Raw genomic sequence first — 19604 nt, 5'->3', positions numbered from 1 at the left:
GATGGGATGAATGGTGAATGGTACAAGATTCGAACTCTAAAGAGATATTAATTTACTAACATTTGCACATAAAAAACCTCTTGAAAGAGGCGTCCGTCAAGGTAATCTTATTTGTCCTTATTTATTTGTGCGGTGTATGGAAATATTTTCTTAAATTATCTCTTATTAATTTGAGTTTGCTTGTGGGAGCCTATTAAACTCTGCACGTGTGGTCTTGAGCTCTCTCATCTATCTTTTGCGGATAATTTAATCCATTTTACGGAGGCCAATTTGGACAAAGTCGAAGTGATTATATATCTTTTAATTGGAAAATGTTTGTTTAAGCTTTTTTAAAAACTAGTGTAATACTCATGCGATGCACATAGTGAAAAATGACATTTATAAAAAATATATTAGTTGAATATGAAAAAATATATTTAAATATATTTTTCAATTAGTTTATTAGTTTATGTATGAAATTATTTTCATGTAAAATATTCACTCCTGTCTTGTGAAATTTTACCCTATAACTTCACATAAATAAAATTATACTATTATAAATATTAAAGTTCTCCCAAATCCCCTTAAAATGGGAGATGATGTAATGAAAAAGGTGCTAGCTATTCTGAATAAGGGTAAGTACCTTCTAGGTATTAACAATTAACAGGACACTTATCTGCTTAATCCCCACGATTAAACACTGGATAGCCCGCAAGATCTTACAGTCTTACACCAATCAATTTGTGCAATGTAATCTTGAAAATCGTTACCAAGTCCATTGCCAACAAAATTAAGGTTAAATATGTTCATTCTTTTAACCAAAAAACATGTTAAATCTTTTAACGTAAGACAACATTTGATTCACCATATTTTTGTAACAATTTTTATCAAGGAATTTTACCCTCTTATACATATACTTAATATTGTAATTTAGGTACTAAATGCTTACATGTAAAATTTTAATTTAAATATTAATATATATATTTTCAAGTAGAATATATTTTTGTTTGAGGGCTGTTAACAACATGCTCCCAAAATGGAGCAACCCGTTCCTCAACTCTTGACATTAGGGTCTCGAAGCTCCTTCGTCGGTGACTCTAACCCTAATTGCTGATCTACTTTTGTTGACTAGAGTTCTTAAAAAATATTTCAGATAAGCATTGAGATACTTCTTGGATGAGCTTACTGTGAATCAGCAACACTCTATACTTAAAGATATGGGGAACCTCAACAACTTAAGAGCACAAGGTTCATTATATTGTTAAATTGCTAGTTCACCAGTTAACTTGGTAAAAAATTAAGGAAAATAATATTACAACTACATGCAAACCAGCTCTTGCAGTCTTGCAGGACAAAATCATAGTTCATGGAGAACCACATGACATGAAAGTTCACTCTAGACTCCTATGATTTAATGGCATTTCTCTTAACTAATAAAATAACTCATCAGTGCAAAAATACTTTAGAAACAAAATGTTAATTTCCCAAAAGAGGGAACAGCGAATTAGGGCGTAGCAAACCAGATTCTATAACAGCAATTCCTTACAAATCTTCTGCTATCCCCCAAGAAAATTCAACCTTTCCCAATCACCAACAAAGCACCATCCAGATCAGGATAAACATTGCATGTTCTCCTGGGTAGTGTATTTTTGCAACCTATAAATGAGAACCACATTAATGAGCAAGTTTTCATGAAATGAATGCTCTTGCTAACCAGATGATGATGCAAAATATAATGAAATAACAAACCAAGACGATCACAAAGGCAATTTTATATCACCTAAAGTCTCTCAAACAGGAAGCTAATACCAAATCAGTGAAGTAATTTTATTTTATTTTTTGTAAAAGGAGGAAGCTATATTTTTTTAAGGGGGGAAAGATTAGTAACATCCCCCAAACTCACAATCACAATCTCACCAATGAGTCTGTAAGAAACATTTTACAAGAGTAATCAAAGAACTTATGAAAATGCTTGTGAAAACATAAATTTAGCTCAGCTTTTTCTTCTCCAGAATCCAATATCAGACTCTGCTTTTCACATACAACTGGCACAGTTTTCTGTAGCCTTCGAAGACATATCTAATCTAACTATGTAATCAATCATATCTTACATCGAGTAGTGGAACAGTAAGAACAATAAAGAGACTTGTATATGTCAGTGAAGGAATTTTCATTCAAAAAGGTATCAAAACATCAACTCTTTACACTGCCGACAAATGTTATCACAAAAGAGTAATGCAGTAAAGGATGTAAGTTACAGAACAGGAAAAACTGGATAAATTACAAAAAAACTAAAACTTCAAATTAGAACAAGATATAAACGTCAGAACACTAATGGTTGTGCCTAGATGCAAAAGAAATATGATCTATGATAAAGATAATTTAACAAAGGGGAAATTTCCAGAAACTCACCCGGTAGCTACTGAGTTAAAAAGATGGCAGTTGGCTTTCCTGGGGATGGAGGATTTTGATTTAGAAGAGAAGCTAAGGGTCCAGCTTTCGCCAAAGAATCAGCATCTGCTGCAGATAAAATTTCCACATGTTCTAGATTTATCTGTCTCTTAATCAAGTCCAAGTTTTCCTGAAGAACCTCAATCTCACCAAATGGCAATCTCAAATCCAGTGCTTGAGCCCCGAGTTTAATGGCTTGCTCCTTCTGAAACCTCAAGAAAGGCATACATTGCTTTTGAGTTTGTTTAAAATTAGAAGACTGGCCTACCGAACTATGTTGTAAAGCCTCCAATATCTCTGAGTCTGGAGCAAAAGTTCGAGTATCTTTGTTAAATTTGTTCTGGAGAATGTTCAGGCACTCAGCTTTCCAACCATCAAATTGTTCATTTACATATACCAAGCCTGTTACCTTGTTTTCTGCCACTGATGCAACTGGAGCACCTTTCTTACTTGCTTTCTTTGAGCCTGAAAGTTGCTTCTGAAGCAACTTCCTCATCATACCAATAGATTCCTGCAGATATTCATTGGCACTCTTTAGTGTAAGATCAGGAGCATCCGCTGTTGGCCAGCCTGCCTTCACTACAAAACCATCCTTCTTCAAAAGCTCTCTCCAAATAAACTCGGCATAATGTGGACAGATCGGTGCCAGAAGACGTGTCTGCACATCCATAAAACGCCACACCAACTCACGATTGTAACCTCCAACCCCACATGAGAACCTATACTCATCCCTAGCAGTCTGAAGACCATAAAATCCGGTCTTGAGGGCTTCTCGAAACATGTAGTTGGAGTAATTTTGCTCAGTTGTTTTGACAGCAATGTTAATCTCATTGGCAAACACGCGATCAGCATAAGTAGATGGGGGACCAGTTCTCATAGAAGATTCTGCTGCCAGAATCTCTTCATACCATGCAATCTCTTTGGTGAGTCCAAGAATTGCAGCATTTGCTGTCTCAAAGACAAAATTTGCATCATCAACACCATCACCAGCATCAGCCAAAGAGAATCGAGTAGCATCGGCAGAGAACTCCTCAATTGCTTGGCGAATAGTCCTGAAATTTCCAGTAGACTTGGACATTTTGTTGTTGTTGAGCATTATATGACCATTGCATCTAAACCCACGAGGCCAGTGATGCTTGGACATAATTGCAGTGTGGTTGTAAATGCAGAAGGTAAGATGATTCTGGATGAGATCCTTACCGGACACTCGAAGATCAAATGGATACCAATACTCAAATTCCTTTTTCATTTTCTCTAAAAGTGACGATGAAATATCAGTGGACTTAGGGAAAGGCCCATCACAGAAAATATAATCCCAGACATCATCAGTCAGCTGTTGAGGTTTGATAGAAGATTGGCTGGAGCCATACATGTCACCATTCTGCAAATAATGCACAACAGTGTAATAAGCCATGTAAATGGTGGAATCTGATAATGACTCAACCAGGAACTGTTCATCCCATGGTATGCGTGTCCCAAGACCAAATGATCGTGAGCAAGCCCACTGGTTCAACCAGCTTAAAGTATGCTCAAACCCATGTCTTGTCTCATCAGAAAACAAGCTCATGCTAGACAAGCATTCCTCAGCTAACTTCTGCCATTCTGATTCCCCATATGTAATGTACCACTGATCTGTCAAAGCTACAACACACTCATCACCAGATCTTGACATCACCCGTTTCTCTGGCTCACTGTACACAATAGCCTGACCTGAAAGTATGGAAACAAAATTTCAAGCATTGGGAGCGAGATGACCAACGAGGATACATGCATATGAGTAAAAGAATTTGTTCAGTATTTATATTTAACAATAAAAGTATAATAAATTTTGGTTTATTATTAGCACAAAGCTGTTTCATATTATTATCTAATAATCATATGTTGCTATAATATTTTGAAGAATTTAACCAAAGATAATTGAATTAAGCAGGAAGTAGAAGCAAATCTTAATCAATTCTGACATGAATAAGAATAATAAGATTGATATACATATATTAAAAACAATAACGTGATGATGAATACTGACCAATTTCCAAAAGCTTGCTCCTAATCAAGGGTTTAGCTTCCTGAACTTTCTTCCCTGCGAATTCTCCAACAATCATTGTTCCTTCAGTGAATCCTTTCAAGTAAGTTTGCTTCTTGGCTTCTGCAAGCTTCTCTTTCTCATTCTGACTCTTGATTTTCATCTGCAAGCAAACTGTCTCCGCGCACTTATTTCCAAACTCGGGAACTTCAATGATGGGCACAATCTCAAAAGGCATCACCCATTCATCCTTCACACCAAACTTAGCCCTGAATGCTGGCTTTGACTTCAAATCATGCAAGGCCATGTAGTCATCAGGAGCATCACTAGGCACACTGGTCACAACCCCAGTACCTTTATCCATCAAAATAGACAGCATAGGAAGTGCATAAATGGTATCATTAAACGAAAGCGGCGATCTCAATGGCAGGCCAATCAAGTCATGACCCGTTAGCTCAAGCAAGCAAGTGGGTTTCTCAGGGACTCTAGAGTGGTTCTGGTAGGCCAGGTTAAGTGCTGCTCTATGTGCCATAACAAACACCTCAGTCTCATTGATTTCAAATGCCCCATATTTCCCATCAGGCAAAACCCAAGCATTAGTTTGCCCATACATTGTCTCAGGCCTCAAAGTTGCAGCAGCAAGAAACACCTTCTTCCCCTCCAGCACTTCGAATTTAGAAGGAAAAGGTGCAATCAACTCCATCTTAATAACAGTATACTCTTGAGGCTGAACACCTTCACCAGATGCTCTATCATGATCAGCACAGGGTTGTCCATCAAGAGGAGAAAATATGGTATACCTAACATCCTTCACAATCTTGCCCATGGACTTCAACTTCCTCACCTGCCACCTAACAAAGGAATCAAAATAAGGGTTCATGTCTGTAGTAATAAAAGATCTTCTCCAATCACAACCCAACCCAAAAGCCTTGAGATCCTCCACAGCCAAAGGAGGGAAATAAGAAAGCCACTTGTAAGGATCCTGAAACTTTGAAATCTCATCATCAGAAATTCCAACACTTCTCATAATCTCCCATTGATACACCTGTGTGCCAGTTTTAGCAGCAGCTTTAGACTTCTTCCCTTTGAATTTCCCAGGAGCACCACCTTCATTTGCATCATCTTGTTGCTCTGGTGCTTCTTCTTGTTCTGGTTCTTCCTGAGGAAAAACCGGTGGATCCCCGAAGCACTGGATCTCCCTGGCGAGCTTATCGGCGGAGGCTTTGATGGGCATGCCGGTGCAGTGGAAGGCGAAGGGGAGGAGGACATTGGCGCCTCTCAGCCTGTGGAAAGCGGCGGCGAACTCGAGCTTGGAGAGTGAAAACGCGTGACCCAAATGGAGGTAACCGTTCATGTAAGGGAAAGGGAAGTTACCGAAGAACTTCTCGCCGGGCTTCGGCGGCGCGTCGCCGGGTTCTGACTTGAAAACTTGGCCGTCTTCCCACCATTTCTGAACCTTGGCTTCAATCTCCCTCAGACGATCCCTCCGAGCGAAGCTTTTCCCGGCGCCGCCGCCACCCTCGCTTGCCATGTCTGTGAAAAAGCGACGACAACTGCGCACGAAAGAAACAACGTACGAAAATGTTGTTAGATCCGCAACAGATAACCTAAGATGCACGAATGAGACAAGAACGAAAATTGAACCTGTGTGTCACTGAAGTTTGCAACTGAGCGTGGCAGCGACTAATCAACATAACAAGGGAGATAGAGAAGCAGAAAAAGGGTTTTTACATTCTTTCTTTTTCCCGGGTCGGGTTTATCAACCCGAAACAAAATTGTAATTACTAGTAGTATCTAATTGTAATAAGATCCTCTATTAAACTTGAAGAGGATGATGCACTAGTTCAAGATTGAGAAAGCTACAAAACTCAAAGAGCATTTCCAAAGGGACTAAGAAATGATCGAACATGCAATCTCCCAGATATGAAACTCTGTCATACTCTATTGAACCGACCCCTTACGGTTAGATCACACTTTTATTGATCATCCCCACACTTTTACTAATCATCCCTCCATATACTCAAGTCATAGAGCACATAACTTAAATATAGAAACGCCTTGGATACAACTCCTTAAAACTAGCATTTCCAATCCAACACATTCAACTCAATTTTCTTAAACTATTTAAAACAAAAAAAAAGTTTGTAATAAGCTCTGCTCTTGTTAAAATATAGACAAATCATTTTTTCGAGTCCTTTCCCAAATCCAGCTGCTTAAAAAAAAAGTGCAGAAAATCAGAAAGGAGTTAGAATTATCTCTAAACAAAATACAAGTAACAAGAGGAACACCTAGCAATACATTCTTCACTATGCTTGATTTGTTTTTCATAAGTCAAAATGACTATGTTTTTATCCAACAGCAAGTCAAAGTATCACAAGTACTAGTAAACAAAATCATAAATAGGAAAAAACACACAAATATGAGATAATCATTGTTCATAAGCAATTATCAATTATGCATGGGCGAACACTAAAGACTAATAACATTGTACCTTGAAGGCTAAAAGATTAACTTTATAAACCAATAATGTAATGTTTTTCGCAATATTATGATTTTTAAACTGCAAAATGCCACTTTTGCCACCTGACTTTGCTGTTATTCTCTCTATTTTGTTGTAATTGTCAATGGCATTTTAAAACCATCCTTCTTTTCTTTGTATTTGATCATAACACCAAGGTAGATTAGAACTCTTAATAAAAAGGATATATACACATATACATACACGTAGTATTTGCCTCCATTTCTATATACAACTAGTTGTAATTCCTTTGGACTAAGGCATTTAATCGATGTCAGCATGCACGTAATCGACAAATACAAAATTCTTTTGGAGTTGGTTTATGGCAAAAGCTAAGCCTGCACTGAGAATTCCTAGTCCAGCCAAAAGTATCCGCAACTGGGTATCTGATGGGATCCCTGACGTTGCACAAAACACAACTGTTGCACCAATCAGGATCTTCTGCCATGTTTGGAACCCCTCATATGCTCCTTTACATGATGAACACACAAGTGTGTGCTGTTCAAATCTATCCAACATCTACAAGGACAAGAATATAATGATGATCAAAAGCTGTGTTTCATGCTCATAAAAAAGAATATTAAATATGTTTTTCGTCCTTGTAAAACTGATAAATTTTAGTATTAATCTATATGAAAATGTTAAGATGGATGAGTAGCCTCACTAGAATGGACAGATACACAATTATAGTATAAGAGGAGATGTTGGTGTGGCGCCTATTGAGGATAAGATAACGGGAAATCAATTAAGAACTTAAGGTAGTTCAGACATATACAAATAAGACCTTCAGAGGCCAAGTGAGAAGGATTCCTGTGAAGAGGGGGTAGAGGGAGGCTAAAAAGGATGTCGGAAGATATTACTAAAAACAACCTAATGATTAATAATATCCCACAAAATTTGGTTTTTATCGAGCGAAGGTGATCCATATAGCTAATCCATATAGCTAACGTGACTTATTGGGTTAAGGTTTTTGTTCTGGTTGTTGTTGTTGTCTCAAACCACATCAATTTTGTATTTTCTAAAGACGAAAAATGAAAGAAAAATTAATGGAGACTAAAACCAAAGAATACATGGTTTTTAGGGACACAAAACATAGTTAACACTAAAAAATTGTGTGGCATTCTTAGTTTGTGGACAGTGGGGAGGGTTCAACAGGAAAAAAATGATCAAGTTATTGTTGTACACTTGTACCTCGCGTTTTGAAAGAACTGTTGATGGCAACTTCTGCTTGTTGGTCTTGCCAAACCATTCCGGTTGGCCGTTGCCATGCCGCCTCAGCCAATTTCGAAATGCCAAGACAAAGCGGTCTGCCTGTGTTGGTGTGAAGGTGATGTTGGTGTACACTTTGTTAATGTCGCCGCCTTCCTCTGTTTCTGAAAGAAAGATCTTCTCTTGACCTTGAAGGACAATCATGTCTCCGTCATAGACAAGGTTTGAGGTCCAATGTTCATACCATCTAGGAACAACCTGAGACGAGAAACAAAAAATCACTGTGATTTGCTTGTTCCTGAAAACATTTTAAGAGGTTGTAGAGACTTGAGTATTCCAATTTGTTTCAATCCAATGAATAGAAAGTGTGCATAAAAAGAAATACAAGTAGACAACATCTTACAACAAGAACAAACAGCAAAGTCAATAATTACTATAAGTTTTAGCTTAAGATATAGAACTTGATTGTGTGAGTTGATTTTTATATTATTTCTTCAGCCAAATTATATATTAGAAGATTTAGCTTGCACAAATTCCATTGGTTGGAATAAGTCAAAACTCAAAAGTGTAAAACCCAAGCTATAAGTATGCATTAATAAGATTAAAGGCAGCTGGTAAGATTTAGAAGTGATTAGAAATCAGAAAAGACATGGTAAGATAAAACAAAATTATTGGATTCAGTAATAGCTTATGCATCAGATATAGTTTCTAATGCAGCTTATTTGTATAAGGAATGACATCCGCTACTGTTCTGCCGGAACTAATGTTAAAAACTTTTAGTTAATAAAGATATAAGCCATGAAATTGGTGATCTTGGATAATTCATTGACCCTCGTTACGGCCAGTAACATTTCCCATCCCAACCACTAACATCAGGAGAACATTCCAATCAACTATTTTAATCACTTACTTGATTAACTAGTATGGCATTCAAATTCTAAGGGCTTATTTGATTCCCTTTTCAGTTTTCTGAATTTAAAAATATTTTCAGAAATAATTTTTAAAATTTGTTTTCTAAAACAAGACAAGAAAAAAATTGTTTAGTAATGTGTTTTTCAAAGCTGAAATGCATGTGACAAGAAAACTAAAAAGTAAAAACAGAAACAGAAATATCTTTCAGATGTTATGAGATTTCAATTTTTAAAACTGAAATAAGAAGTACTTTTAAGAACAGTTTTCAAAATCTATTCATATCAAACAAATTTTTCTTTTCTTTTTTTCTGTTTCTAAATACTGAAAATCTGATTTACAAAACAGTAACCAAACAAGCCCTAACATTTGGTCCATATTTCTAAAGTAAGAAAAACAAAATCTTAGTTTATGTACATTTTCAAACTATACAAAAGCTTCCAGCTTTCCACATTAATTGAGGCTACAAAATTTGCTATACCATTATCATCATGACAGGACAAGTTATTGTTTAGATAAATCAGTGAAAGACCACCATAGAACAGAAATGCAAGCGTGCTTTTATCAAATAGAACAGAAACCACAGCATTGAACACAGAAATCTTACTTGCCACCAGGCAGGCCCTGGCACTGAGAACTGGAAGAAGTTTCGAGCACTGCATACAATGGAGCGAGTCTTACCAGGTGCCATGGGGACATTGAAGGAACATATCCATATTACCCATTTCTGATCACCAACTACTGGGAGTTTTGTATCAATCTCAATCCTGCAATAATAATGCATAGTGTATTGAGCTTCAGTAGCAACACATGAAAAAGAAAAGAACAACCTAGTGTAAAGTAATAGTTATTGAAAATTGCATATAAAAACAGGATGCAGTGAACTGTATGAGCCTCCAACAGCATTCACTCGAGATAATCAATATACCTACTTAAATTGACATTGACTATTCATGCATTATCCAAAGAATCACAAAAGTGATCTGAGAATCTCTTCATGTAACTCAAAAGCTACATAGTGAAGGTACAGCTAACTTAGCAAGACATGCATGTACATCCAATGCAAAAGACATCCATTGGTCGTACTTGTTCATATAGTAACATGGTGCAACAAATTTGGCACTGATCTGTGGGTTCCCTTCATTAGCTCCTGCAAATCCCCATGGACCACGAGAATCCATCTTGAATGGAAGAGGCTTGGCTCTATCTCTCCTTCCTGTTACCTGTGGAGTGTAGATCATATTTATGTTAGTGATTTGGAAAACCCTAACAATGCAAATAATTTCAATTTTTGCCACTGGCCCGCTACTTATCTAGGTAGTATCTATATTAATAAGTAAAGTGATAAGGAAACATGTCAATGACAAGGACCATAAATAGACAAAGCACATGTATGAGCTGAAGAGATATATAATTGTATATATAAAACATCTGGAAGAAGTTTAAAATCCTAATACTTGCACTTTCAGCTTAACTGCCTAACCAAATTCAGCCAAACTTCAGCAAAATTTTCACAAAATAATAGATTCGATGTTAGAAAACTAAGGCTATGTTTACATATCTGTTGGCACTAGTGCCACTGCCAATGGACATTAAAATGACTTCAAGATAAAAAGTGAACATAACTCTTTAATGAATTGGGAGGAAATTTCATTCACGTTGCACTCTAACTGATATAGCACTCTAACGCATACTAATACAGTACTAATCGAGTTCCAGTTTCTACTATTCAGTCCAAACGTTACCCATGAAGAAGGTTTTTTTCTATTACCCTACCCTCAAAGTTTTTAAATATACTAATCATGTGGCAGTTTCAGTGAGTGAAGACATGTAAAAATATAATAAACAGAACTAACCAAAGGTTCTCCCTAATAACAATGTTTGGACTGCATCAGCATCACTTAATATATTCAACAAAATCCATTCACAACAGGATCAGAATAAAATACTATCAACTAGCACACTGATATAAAATAAAATATCCTGCTGCACCTAAAGGTCAAGTTTAAAGGTGTTATTAATTTGTACCTTGTGATGAGCGAAATCAATGTGAGAAGGGTCTGAGACATTCTCCATGAGAGTATCATAGCCATAGAACAGATCACGCTGAATGTTAACAGTAGCGAACTCTGGTTTATCAAAGTCAGCTGGCAACCTAAACAAACACAATTTTACCATACATGTCAATGAAACACACTTCCATATTAAAATAAGTTTAACAAACTTTTAGAATGTTTGAATCAGCTTTTTTTTATCAGAATCAATTTTGAAACCAGAATATACAAAGCATGATTGGAAACTCTTTCGAAAACCAGGGTGACGTTAAAATCATGGTGGATAGAAGCAAAAGCTAAGAAATTGCTTCTAGCCACCATAATTTTGACCTCGCTGTGATTTTCGAACAATGTTCCAAACATGCATAGAACTTCTCTCTAGAGCCATTCTAAACATGGACTTAAACAATCAAATGATTATTATTAAATGAACTAAAGACATGATTAAATGAATGATTACAATGGAGGCTTGGAGGCATTTGCTCTGTCCCAACCATTCTCATCAGGCCAAACAAAGAGCAAGCCCTGAGACACCAAGGTAGGAAACCTGGTGACACAAGCTTTAGGAGAACGAACAGCACGTGCTTCAGGTCCTTGAGGTGAAGCCTGAGGGATCACAACACACGATCCACACCCATCAAAAGACCACCCATGATAAGAACACTGCAAGTTTCCACTCTCATCAATCCTCCCTTCCTGAAAAAACCAAAACCAAAAAACATCATCACTTTCCACGTTCCTCTGAAAAAACAAGAACAACAAAGAGAGAGTGTTGCACTTACAGATAAAGGGGCAAGTCTATGAGGACACTTATCATCAAAAGCAACCCATTGTGATTTTGCAGTATCATACCAGAGCACGATTTCACGACCCAGAAGCTGAAACGGTGTGGGCACACGAGGGTTCAGATCTTCGATTAGCGAAACTGGGTACCAGTGATCTCTCCATGAAAACTTCGAGGACGAGCTATCATCTCCAAAATCTTCCTCAGTTTCGTCCCTTTCAGCTTCTGGGTATGATTGGTCTGGTTCAATTGTGGTGGTTGGTGCTGCAACGCGTGGTGGGGTTAGGGAACCGTTGCTTCTGCTTCTGGGTCTTGCTTGTTTGGTTGAAAATGGTGAGTTTGTGAAGGAAGAAGAAGCAGGAAGGGGTTTTGGTCTGGGTGATGATGAAAGTGTGAGTGTGGTTGCTAATGCAGTGATAGAGTGAGCTAGTGCCATCAATGGTGGTTGTGGTTTTTTGTTGATGATGAATTGATGATGATGGAGTTTGTGAGTTGTGAAAAGGGTGAAGAACTATATAGAGAGAGATTCATGTGAGTTGAGTCGTGCAAGTTTCAAATGCTTCTTCTCTACTCTTCTCTTGCATCCGTTTTTCTTACTTTCTTTCCAGTTGGGAGTTGGGTTTGGCACCCCACCTATGGGGCTTGGCACCCCACTTTATCAAATACGGAATTTAAAGTTCCGTATTCTCCATATTGAATACGGAACTTAAAATTCCGTACTGTATTTAAGCATGCGTGTCACATTTTCAACCACTCATTATATACTAAAACAGATACGGAATTTTATTTTCCGTATTGATACGGAAATTTAAATTCCGTATCTATTTTAGTGGGGTGCAAAGCCTAAGGGGTGGGGCTCCAAACCCAACTCCCTTTCCAGTTTCCAGACAAAATGCTGTTCAATAGTGTCACTGTCGGATTTTACTTGTCTATTTTGTCACTTTACTGAATGAATTAATTAACGTTAATTAATTGAGTCATGATGTTATGAAAAGCTTTATCTCCCTTTTAGAATTTGAATTGAATGAAGTAAGGAGAGATAAGTGATAGATGTGATATATCATGTGCTGTGACGGGAAGAAAGAGATAGAGAGAAAAAGGGTGTCCGCAGATTTATGCATTATTTAGTGGTTTATGAGTTGTTTTGAATTAGTGTATGTTTGGTTCACCTTCTGAAACGTGGATCTGAGTCACAAAATTGGATCTGAGTCCAAAACGTGGATCTTTCATGCTTTGAAGATGTTTGAAAACCAGTTTTTAGAATTGATTCTACGAGTTTGACCTAGATCGGGCAGAATTGACTTGGAATAGCTTCTCAATCTGGTTAATCCAATTCTGGGTATTTGTACTATAATTTAGTTACAAAAATCAATTATGAGTAAATGTATTCAAACATAAATCACGTCACTTAAACTCACGCTACCAAATCCAATTCTGATAAGATCTGATTCATAAGATCCAATTATGCTAACGCTCGTCCAAACACACACTTACACTTAGTGTTATGAAGTAGGAGTACATGTTTTAGGAGAAATCAGAGTTATTAATTGTGAAATTACTGGTCAAAGTGTGTAGTAAATTGCAATGTTTTTTTGTAATTATGGTGGGAAAAATCTCTATTTTTTTTTTGCGAGGGAAAAATGGAAGATCATTTGGCAGAAGGAGGGACGTCCACAGCATTGAAGAGCAGGAAAAGGTTGATGCAGGTGTTGGCAAGTAGCACTGATACGTTTAGTTATTATAGGCCAGGTGTTGGTAGTTCTAGAAGGCCATTTTGGAGAAAAAGCTGTGGGAACAAGGAAACAGTGGGTGTCAAAATTGCTGCACCGAGGCTCTTTTTTCCTTAGTACCTCATGCTGGAATTTGATTCCACATTGTGACACGCTTCTTGCACAAAATTTCAAAATTAAGTTGATTACTTGATCATATCCACTTTCTATGATAGATATTGGTGCTAGTTTGGATTCACTTCCGCACGTGTAATTGTTTATCAAAACTTAAATGGATGTGTTATTTTTTGTCAAAAGTCACCCATGATAAGAACACTTCAAATTTTGAACTCTTTTTTATGTCAAAAAATTTCAACTCTTCTAATGGAATAAAACTGCAGCCCCACCATGCAGATGTTTCTGTCTCAAATCATTTTGTGTAGAGTTGGATGAGATGCATACTCAAGCATACAACATACATTTTGACCCCAAAAAAAAAGTAACATACAACATAAACCCAAAATCTTTTAGCCTAATATACTAACTTTTCTCATTGATAACAAGTCAGTTGATTAATGTTTACTAGTTTGAGCCTTTAAACGGTTAAACCTGTTTAGAAATAAAGGTTAAATCTATGCATTACAAATTATTCTTCTAAATCATGTCAAGTGATACAATAAAAAAATAACCAACAACAAAGTAATATATTTGAATAGGCTCAGGTATTGAGTTTAGAAAACAGATAAGGCTAAGATTTTAGAATACCTAACCCAGTGGAGTCTATTTCCATTTTACTTAGTATGAGAATGTGAAATGAGCAAAGATTGGGGCTGAATGAACAAAATACATTCTTATTGACACAATTCAGAGTCACAACATGTATGGTTGAATGAGGGGATATCTTTCAGGAAATTTTATTCAAGAAAGAATAAACCAAAAAGAAGAAGAAAAAGTAAGAGGAATTGCTTCAGAGACATTCTTTCTATTTAAAGAAAAAACTATGCATAAAAATGTAGTCAGTCAACAGAAAACAATTTTGATGCACACTACACTATCCAGTGCAAGCAAGGTCCAATCTACCCTCACAGACAAGCTATCCCCCGCCTTACCACTCGGCCATGCCGCCAAAACAATCTATAAATGACAGCTGACAGCAAGTCGGCAACCATCATGACATTTGGCTCATCTAAGGTGCAGGCCGAAATCATATTCAATAGGCAAACATGTCTCAAGTACTGTTACAATGTTCGGAAAGCAAATATGGTTATATGAACACAATCTCAAAATCCAAACTTGACTTCTACAACAAGCAACAAGCAACAATCTATTACTTTTCCAATGAACAAAATCACTTTGAAAGCATAGAACCAACTTTACACAAAATCAAACCTACAAACATAAATCCAAACACACAGAAGTCTTTGCCAAAGGCTCAGGTTGCTTCAGAGTTAAATTTGTTGAAACTGTATAGCAGTCACAAGACAGGCAACATAGTGGCCATCATTTCAAACAGATGGAATGGACACAATTTCCATGATTCAATACCAATACCACCATAATTCATCTTTTTATTAGAATCACAAAGAATAACATAAACCATACAGATTGATCAACCTTTCACAGAAAGGAACTCCCACACCCCCAGTGGGTAGCAAGATTCCAAAATGACTTCCACTTATCAAAGTCATTATACAATGACCATTGAAGATGACAAACAAGCAATAAGCAATAGTAACACACACAAGAGCTTGGTCATCCAACTCAACACAAATCAGGGCATTCTCAAGTTGCTTCATTTCTTAGGGTAACTCTGATGATCAGGACCAACATCACGTGAGCCCGTGTTTATGTAAGGCCCTCGAAAAGTAGCTTGTGGTGGAAGTGGCTTTGTTGGGTCAATAACAGGCTTCTTTGAAGATCTAAACAATGCACAAAAAAAAAAAAATGACCATTTAGCTAAAATGTGTCGGACGTTAGCACTCACTTCGAAGCAAAAATTTAACGAAATTATTCTTATATATTGAAATGAATGGGCTCTTTATGTTAACTCAACTTGTATCTAAACATACACTCACTAACTTTGTGAGCATGTGATTATGCAATATATGGATTGAAATTCTGAAAGGAAGTGAATTCAGTTGACTTACGCCATGTAGAAGGGAAACGCCAAGCCTACTGAAACGAAAGCAACGAGGCCACCAGCAACAGCTAGATTGCGAGCTCGGGACATGGGTGCGATTGGGGAACGAAAATTGCAGAACCTAGATTGAATTGCAGAGAATTAGAAGAACGAAATCATGAGAATTGAAAGATTGATTCGAAATTAGAGGAAGCAGGAGGGTAATCATGGGAATGAAATACCTTGTGTGAATCTTTTTCGCTTGAAACTCGTCGCAATGCTACCATCTCAATCTGGAAGCCATTGCAGGACGTGAATTTGCTCCTCGATCGAATTGGGAACCTACAAACCCTAACTCAGTCAGGACTTGAATATGAGTTACCAGGCCCAGCCCAGCAGGGTTAACGGGAATTGAGTTTGGTGCCCCACCCCTTAGGCTTTGCACCCCACTTTATTAAATACGGAATTTAAAGTTCCGTATCAATACGGAAAATAAAATTCCGTATCTGTTTTAGTATATAATGAGTGGTTGAAAATGTGACACGCATGCTTAAATACAGTACGGAATTTTAAGTTCCGTATTCAATAGGGAGAATACGGAATTTTAAATTCCGTATTTGATAAAGTGGGGTGCCAAGCCCCATAGGTGGGGTGCCAAACCCAACTCCCAGGGTTAACTGATACTCCATGAAGTTTAACAACAACTTTTCAACCATCATTGTTCTTTTAAAAAATAAGTTCGTATACCTTTTTTTTCCACTAATAAAAGTTTGAATAGATCGGCTTTAGTCACCACCACAAGTCCGGGTATGTTTTTGATACTATATATGTTATATGTTATTTAAGCGATACTTACAGATCACCTATTAACACAGCTCTCACATCTACGACGACAATCAAACAAATAACATTCTAAATAAGTGTTTCGCCCTTACCAACTGAGACAATATGTGAGTCGGTGAACATGTGTTAAGTAACTTCACTCTATATGAATTAATGAAGTTTTTTATTATAGTAGTGATATTTTTTTGTTTACATGTGAAAAAATAAGAAACTAAACAAATGACAAATTTAAAGTGTCTTGGTACAAAAACTCCACTATACTTAGATGGAGTTAGTCTCCAAATTTGATAGGCAGCTTCATCCGTACAAACATGGTACGTTAAGGGTGTGTTTGGATTTCAGTTGAGATAAACTTGAAAACACTTTCAATCCAACAGAACCTAGGAGTTACTTTCACATTCACATTGGAATTCGTGTTTTTCAGTTGAAACTGTATTGGAACGCGTGTGAATTGAAAACCAATTACACACTAAAGCATTTGCCAAGGAGTTGGATTCGAAGCATAGCGTCCGGCTCCCAAAAAATATGAAGTCAGTTGTACCGCCTCTTTGCATTTGATGCGCAAATAACCTCCTTATAACTCAACTCTCACTCATATCGTGAACAATGTTTAACTGCTTGAAGTTTCACAAGAAAATCACTCTAAAAGAAGTAACGTTTTGAATTTCTTCCTTAAGTAACGTTAAACTTATTTGTGTTCACCTAGGATCAGTAATAACCACATGACATGAGATAAGTTAGACAATTCAAACAAAACACTTTGTTCAAAGCAAACATTACATATAATGTAGTTTTATATTTTTTAAAATACTACACAAACACAAGTTTATAAACCAAACCAACCTACTATATATTAAACTAACTAACCAAGCTTTATCATAAGAAAGTGAGCAACCTAATATAGGATTAGGATAAGAGATTAATAGAGGATGCTATGAATGAGATCCACCCAACTCATGGCATGAACGGTAGAAAAACTCACTCACACTTCAAAATTATTTTAACACAACTGACTCAACACATGTGCTTGAGCTTGGTAAACGGACATTCTACTAGAAAGCCATATCACAAAGATTTTGTCGTGTTATCCACAACACAGAAGAAATCTCAAATTCACAAATTTATAATCGTTTGATACACGAACTAATATCAGATTTTCTATTGAACACTTCACTCTTGCTATGAAACACCACTCTCCACATTCATAAAGACTCAAGACCATAGAACCTCAAGCAGCAAAAGTAATAGTCAATTCTGGGAACAGTGAAATTTAGTTGACTTATTTCACTTTTAACCATGCAAGAAATGTTAATATAATAAACATATTGTTTCTGAAAATCTTTTTGGGCAGCACAAGTCAGCTGCTTGAAGTCAAATCTTTCCTACAAATTCATTTATATGATGATTAAACCTCGCTGCAAACAACACAATGATCACAAAAACACAAATGCCAGAATCATGTAACAGAAAATAACTGATATATAATCCACAAGCTATAGGAGTACACAGAAGTACACCAACATACATGTAGAAACATCAAGTCTAAAAGCACATTAAAATGACAATGGATCATACTTAAAATTCTCCACAGAAGAGAATTCCACAACCAAAGACTATAAAACCTATATAATATTTTGTATTCCACTTTCAGATTTCCAATGGAAATTAGTAATCATTTGACAAGCATGCTCTGCTGAGCCTGGTTTTCCTGCTGCTGCTGATAATTCAAAGGCCTCCTGAAAAGCATTATGTGAGGCTCAGGACGATGAATGGCATAGTGAACCCAGCCACGGCTCTGCTGAACCCCAATTGCACGCCACTCATTCTGTAAGATCAAACCAAAAGAATGTACTTAGTGAAACAACACCCAAAATATTAACAAACAACACCTTTACTGAAAACACTTGCTTAAGAAGAATAAGAAATCCAGAAAATCATTTACACTTCAACTAGATAAAAGAATATCAAATCAAATACATAGACCTAGTCCTGAATTGATAATTATGATGATGATGATGATGATGATAAAAGCAGAACCTTCACAACCCAAACTGAACATCTTAGGTTAAACAATATTCAGTTATCAATTACCCTCGACAAACAATTTTCACTCATCAGAAGAGTGCCAACAATCAAAATTAAAGCAAAGCAAGCATGAGAAGCATAGGCCACATTGACTTAGTAACGATTCGCAGTATTTTGCATCAAAGATCAGGATCAAAACTCAATTCTCACCATTCTAAACAGAAAATTCCATCACACATTCCCATCAGTCTCAAAACAACATCATAAAATTCCATTTATATTTCAAAAAAAAAATCAGAAAAAAGGAAATAACTATCCTAAGAACTTTTATCCATTTTCATAGGCAGATTACTACACAAAACAGGATGAACAAAAACGAAAGAATCACACAATCATATAAAACCTGGATCAGTCACAAACAACACAAATCAACAAAGAACGACTCTACAGATCACAGAAATCAACAAAGAGAGTAATTACTCACTTCGGAGAGAAGCCGATTCTTAGGAAGCAGTTTAGCAACTTCAGGAGGCAGAACCACATGCCTGAACAACAACAAAAAAAAACGATTCAAAAACAAAACTAGGTTAATCACAAAGAAGATCAAGGAATTCGAACAGTGTGTATACCTATACTCGTAAGTGTCATCGAAGTACTTCTCGGAATACTGGATCTGACCCATACTCGAAAATTAGGGTTTCTGATTCGCTCGATTCAATCTGCAATCTGCAAAACAAGGGTTTCAGATTTCAGAGAAAACAAAACAATCGGAATCGAAAATGGATTGAAATTGAAATTGAAATTGCAGTGAAGAGAAAATGGAGAGCGAAGCGAACCTGAGAATTGAAAATTGAAAATTGAAAATGGAGTGTGTGGAGAACGGTGCAGTTTCAACCTAAATAGAATACAAGGAGGAAAACGTAAATTCCTTTTATATTGTAATTTTGTGGAGCGAGTTTTTATTTATTTTTTCCCATTTCA

General features: G+C 36.6%; 4 protein-coding genes across 4 annotated transcripts; all 4 read right to left on the bottom strand.

Annotated features, from left to right (window-relative positions):
• Positions 1–1214: 1214 nt before the first annotated feature.
• LOC130747214 (leucine--tRNA ligase, cytoplasmic-like) lies at positions 1215–6251 on the bottom strand. Its single transcript, XM_057600081.1, has 4 exons — positions 6098–6251; positions 4457–6006; positions 2392–4140; positions 1215–1635 (listed from the first exon to the last, which is right to left on the bottom strand). The coding sequence occupies exons 1-3, from the start codon at positions 6145–6147 to the stop codon at positions 2399–2401; spliced, it is 3342 nt and encodes a 1113-aa protein (XP_057456064.1). The 5' UTR covers positions 6148–6251; the 3' UTR covers positions 1215–1635; positions 2392–2398.
• Positions 6252–7130: 879 nt separating this feature from the next.
• Positions 7131–12492, bottom strand: LOC130747215 (pheophorbide a oxygenase, chloroplastic). The gene is made up of 7 exons (XM_057600082.1): positions 11926–12492; positions 11604–11839; positions 11118–11244; positions 10176–10312; positions 9697–9856; positions 8163–8438; positions 7131–7490 (listed from the first exon to the last, which is right to left on the bottom strand). The coding sequence occupies exons 1-7, from the start codon at positions 12361–12363 to the stop codon at positions 7236–7238; spliced, it is 1629 nt and encodes a 542-aa protein (XP_057456065.1). The 5' UTR covers positions 12364–12492; the 3' UTR covers positions 7131–7235.
• Positions 12493–15184: 2692 nt separating this feature from the next.
• Positions 15185–16152, bottom strand: LOC130747213 (uncharacterized). Its single transcript, XM_057600080.1, has 3 exons — positions 15998–16152; positions 15784–15897; positions 15185–15555 (listed from the first exon to the last, which is right to left on the bottom strand). The coding sequence occupies exons 2-3, from the start codon at positions 15864–15866 to the stop codon at positions 15429–15431; spliced, it is 210 nt and encodes a 69-aa protein (XP_057456063.1). The 5' UTR covers positions 15867–15897; positions 15998–16152; the 3' UTR covers positions 15185–15428.
• A 1907-nt stretch (positions 16153–18059) lies between these two features.
• LOC130747211 (cyclin-dependent kinases regulatory subunit 1) lies at positions 18060–19604 on the bottom strand. Its single transcript, XM_057600079.1, has 4 exons — positions 19460–19604; positions 19253–19349; positions 19108–19168; positions 18060–18423 (listed from the first exon to the last, which is right to left on the bottom strand). The coding sequence occupies exons 2-4, from the start codon at positions 19303–19305 to the stop codon at positions 18271–18273; spliced, it is 267 nt and encodes an 88-aa protein (XP_057456062.1). The 5' UTR covers positions 19306–19349; positions 19460–19604; the 3' UTR covers positions 18060–18270.

This window comes from Lotus japonicus, chromosome 3 (genome assembly GCF_012489685.1).
Source record: "Lotus japonicus ecotype B-129 chromosome 3, LjGifu_v1.2".
NCBI lineage: Eukaryota > Viridiplantae > Streptophyta > Magnoliopsida > Fabales > Fabaceae > Lotus > Lotus japonicus.
This window is presented reverse-complemented; position numbering and strand designations above follow the sequence as displayed.

Bases quoted from the DNA above. Each gene is read 5' to 3' on its own strand.
- LOC130747214 (XM_057600081.1), bottom strand. From the start codon at position 6,147: ATGTTGATTAGTCGCTGCCACGCTCAGTTGCAAACTTCAGTGACACAC. The intron at 6,007-6,097 runs GTTCAATTTTCG...TTTCGTGCGCAG, and splicing joins CAAACTTCAGTGACACACAG to TTGTCGTCGCTTTTTCACAG. The intron at 4,141-4,456 runs GTCAGTATTCAT...CCATACTTTCAG, and splicing joins GAGCAAGCTTTTGGAAATTG to GTCAGGCTATTGTGTACAGT.
- LOC130747211 (XM_057600079.1), bottom strand. From the start codon at position 19,305: ATGGGTCAGATCCAGTATTCCGAGAAGTACTTCGATGACACTTACGAG. The intron at 19,169-19,252 runs GTATACACACTG...GTTGTTGTTCAG, and splicing joins GATGACACTTACGAGTATAG to GCATGTGGTTCTGCCTCCTG. The intron at 18,424-19,107 runs GTGAGTAATTAC...TTGATCTTACAG, and splicing joins AGAATCGGCTTCTCTCCGAA to AATGAGTGGCGTGCAATTGG.
- LOC130747213 (XM_057600080.1), bottom strand. From the start codon at position 15,866: ATGTCCCGAGCTCGCAATCTAGCTGTTGCTGGTGGCCTCGTTGCTTTC. The intron at 15,556-15,783 runs GTAAGTCAACTG...TGCATTGTTTAG, and splicing joins GCGTTTCCCTTCTACATGGC to ATCTTCAAAGAAGCCTGTTA.
- LOC130747215 (XM_057600082.1), bottom strand. From the start codon at position 12,363: ATGGCACTAGCTCACTCTATCACTGCATTAGCAACCACACTCACACTT. The intron at 11,245-11,603 runs GTAATCATTCAT...GTGTTTGTTTAG, and splicing joins AATGCCTCCAAGCCTCCATT to GTTGCCAGCTGACTTTGATA. The intron at 9,857-10,175 runs GTACGACCAATG...TTATTATTGCAG, and splicing joins CCATGTTACTATATGAACAA to GATTGAGATTGATACAAAAC.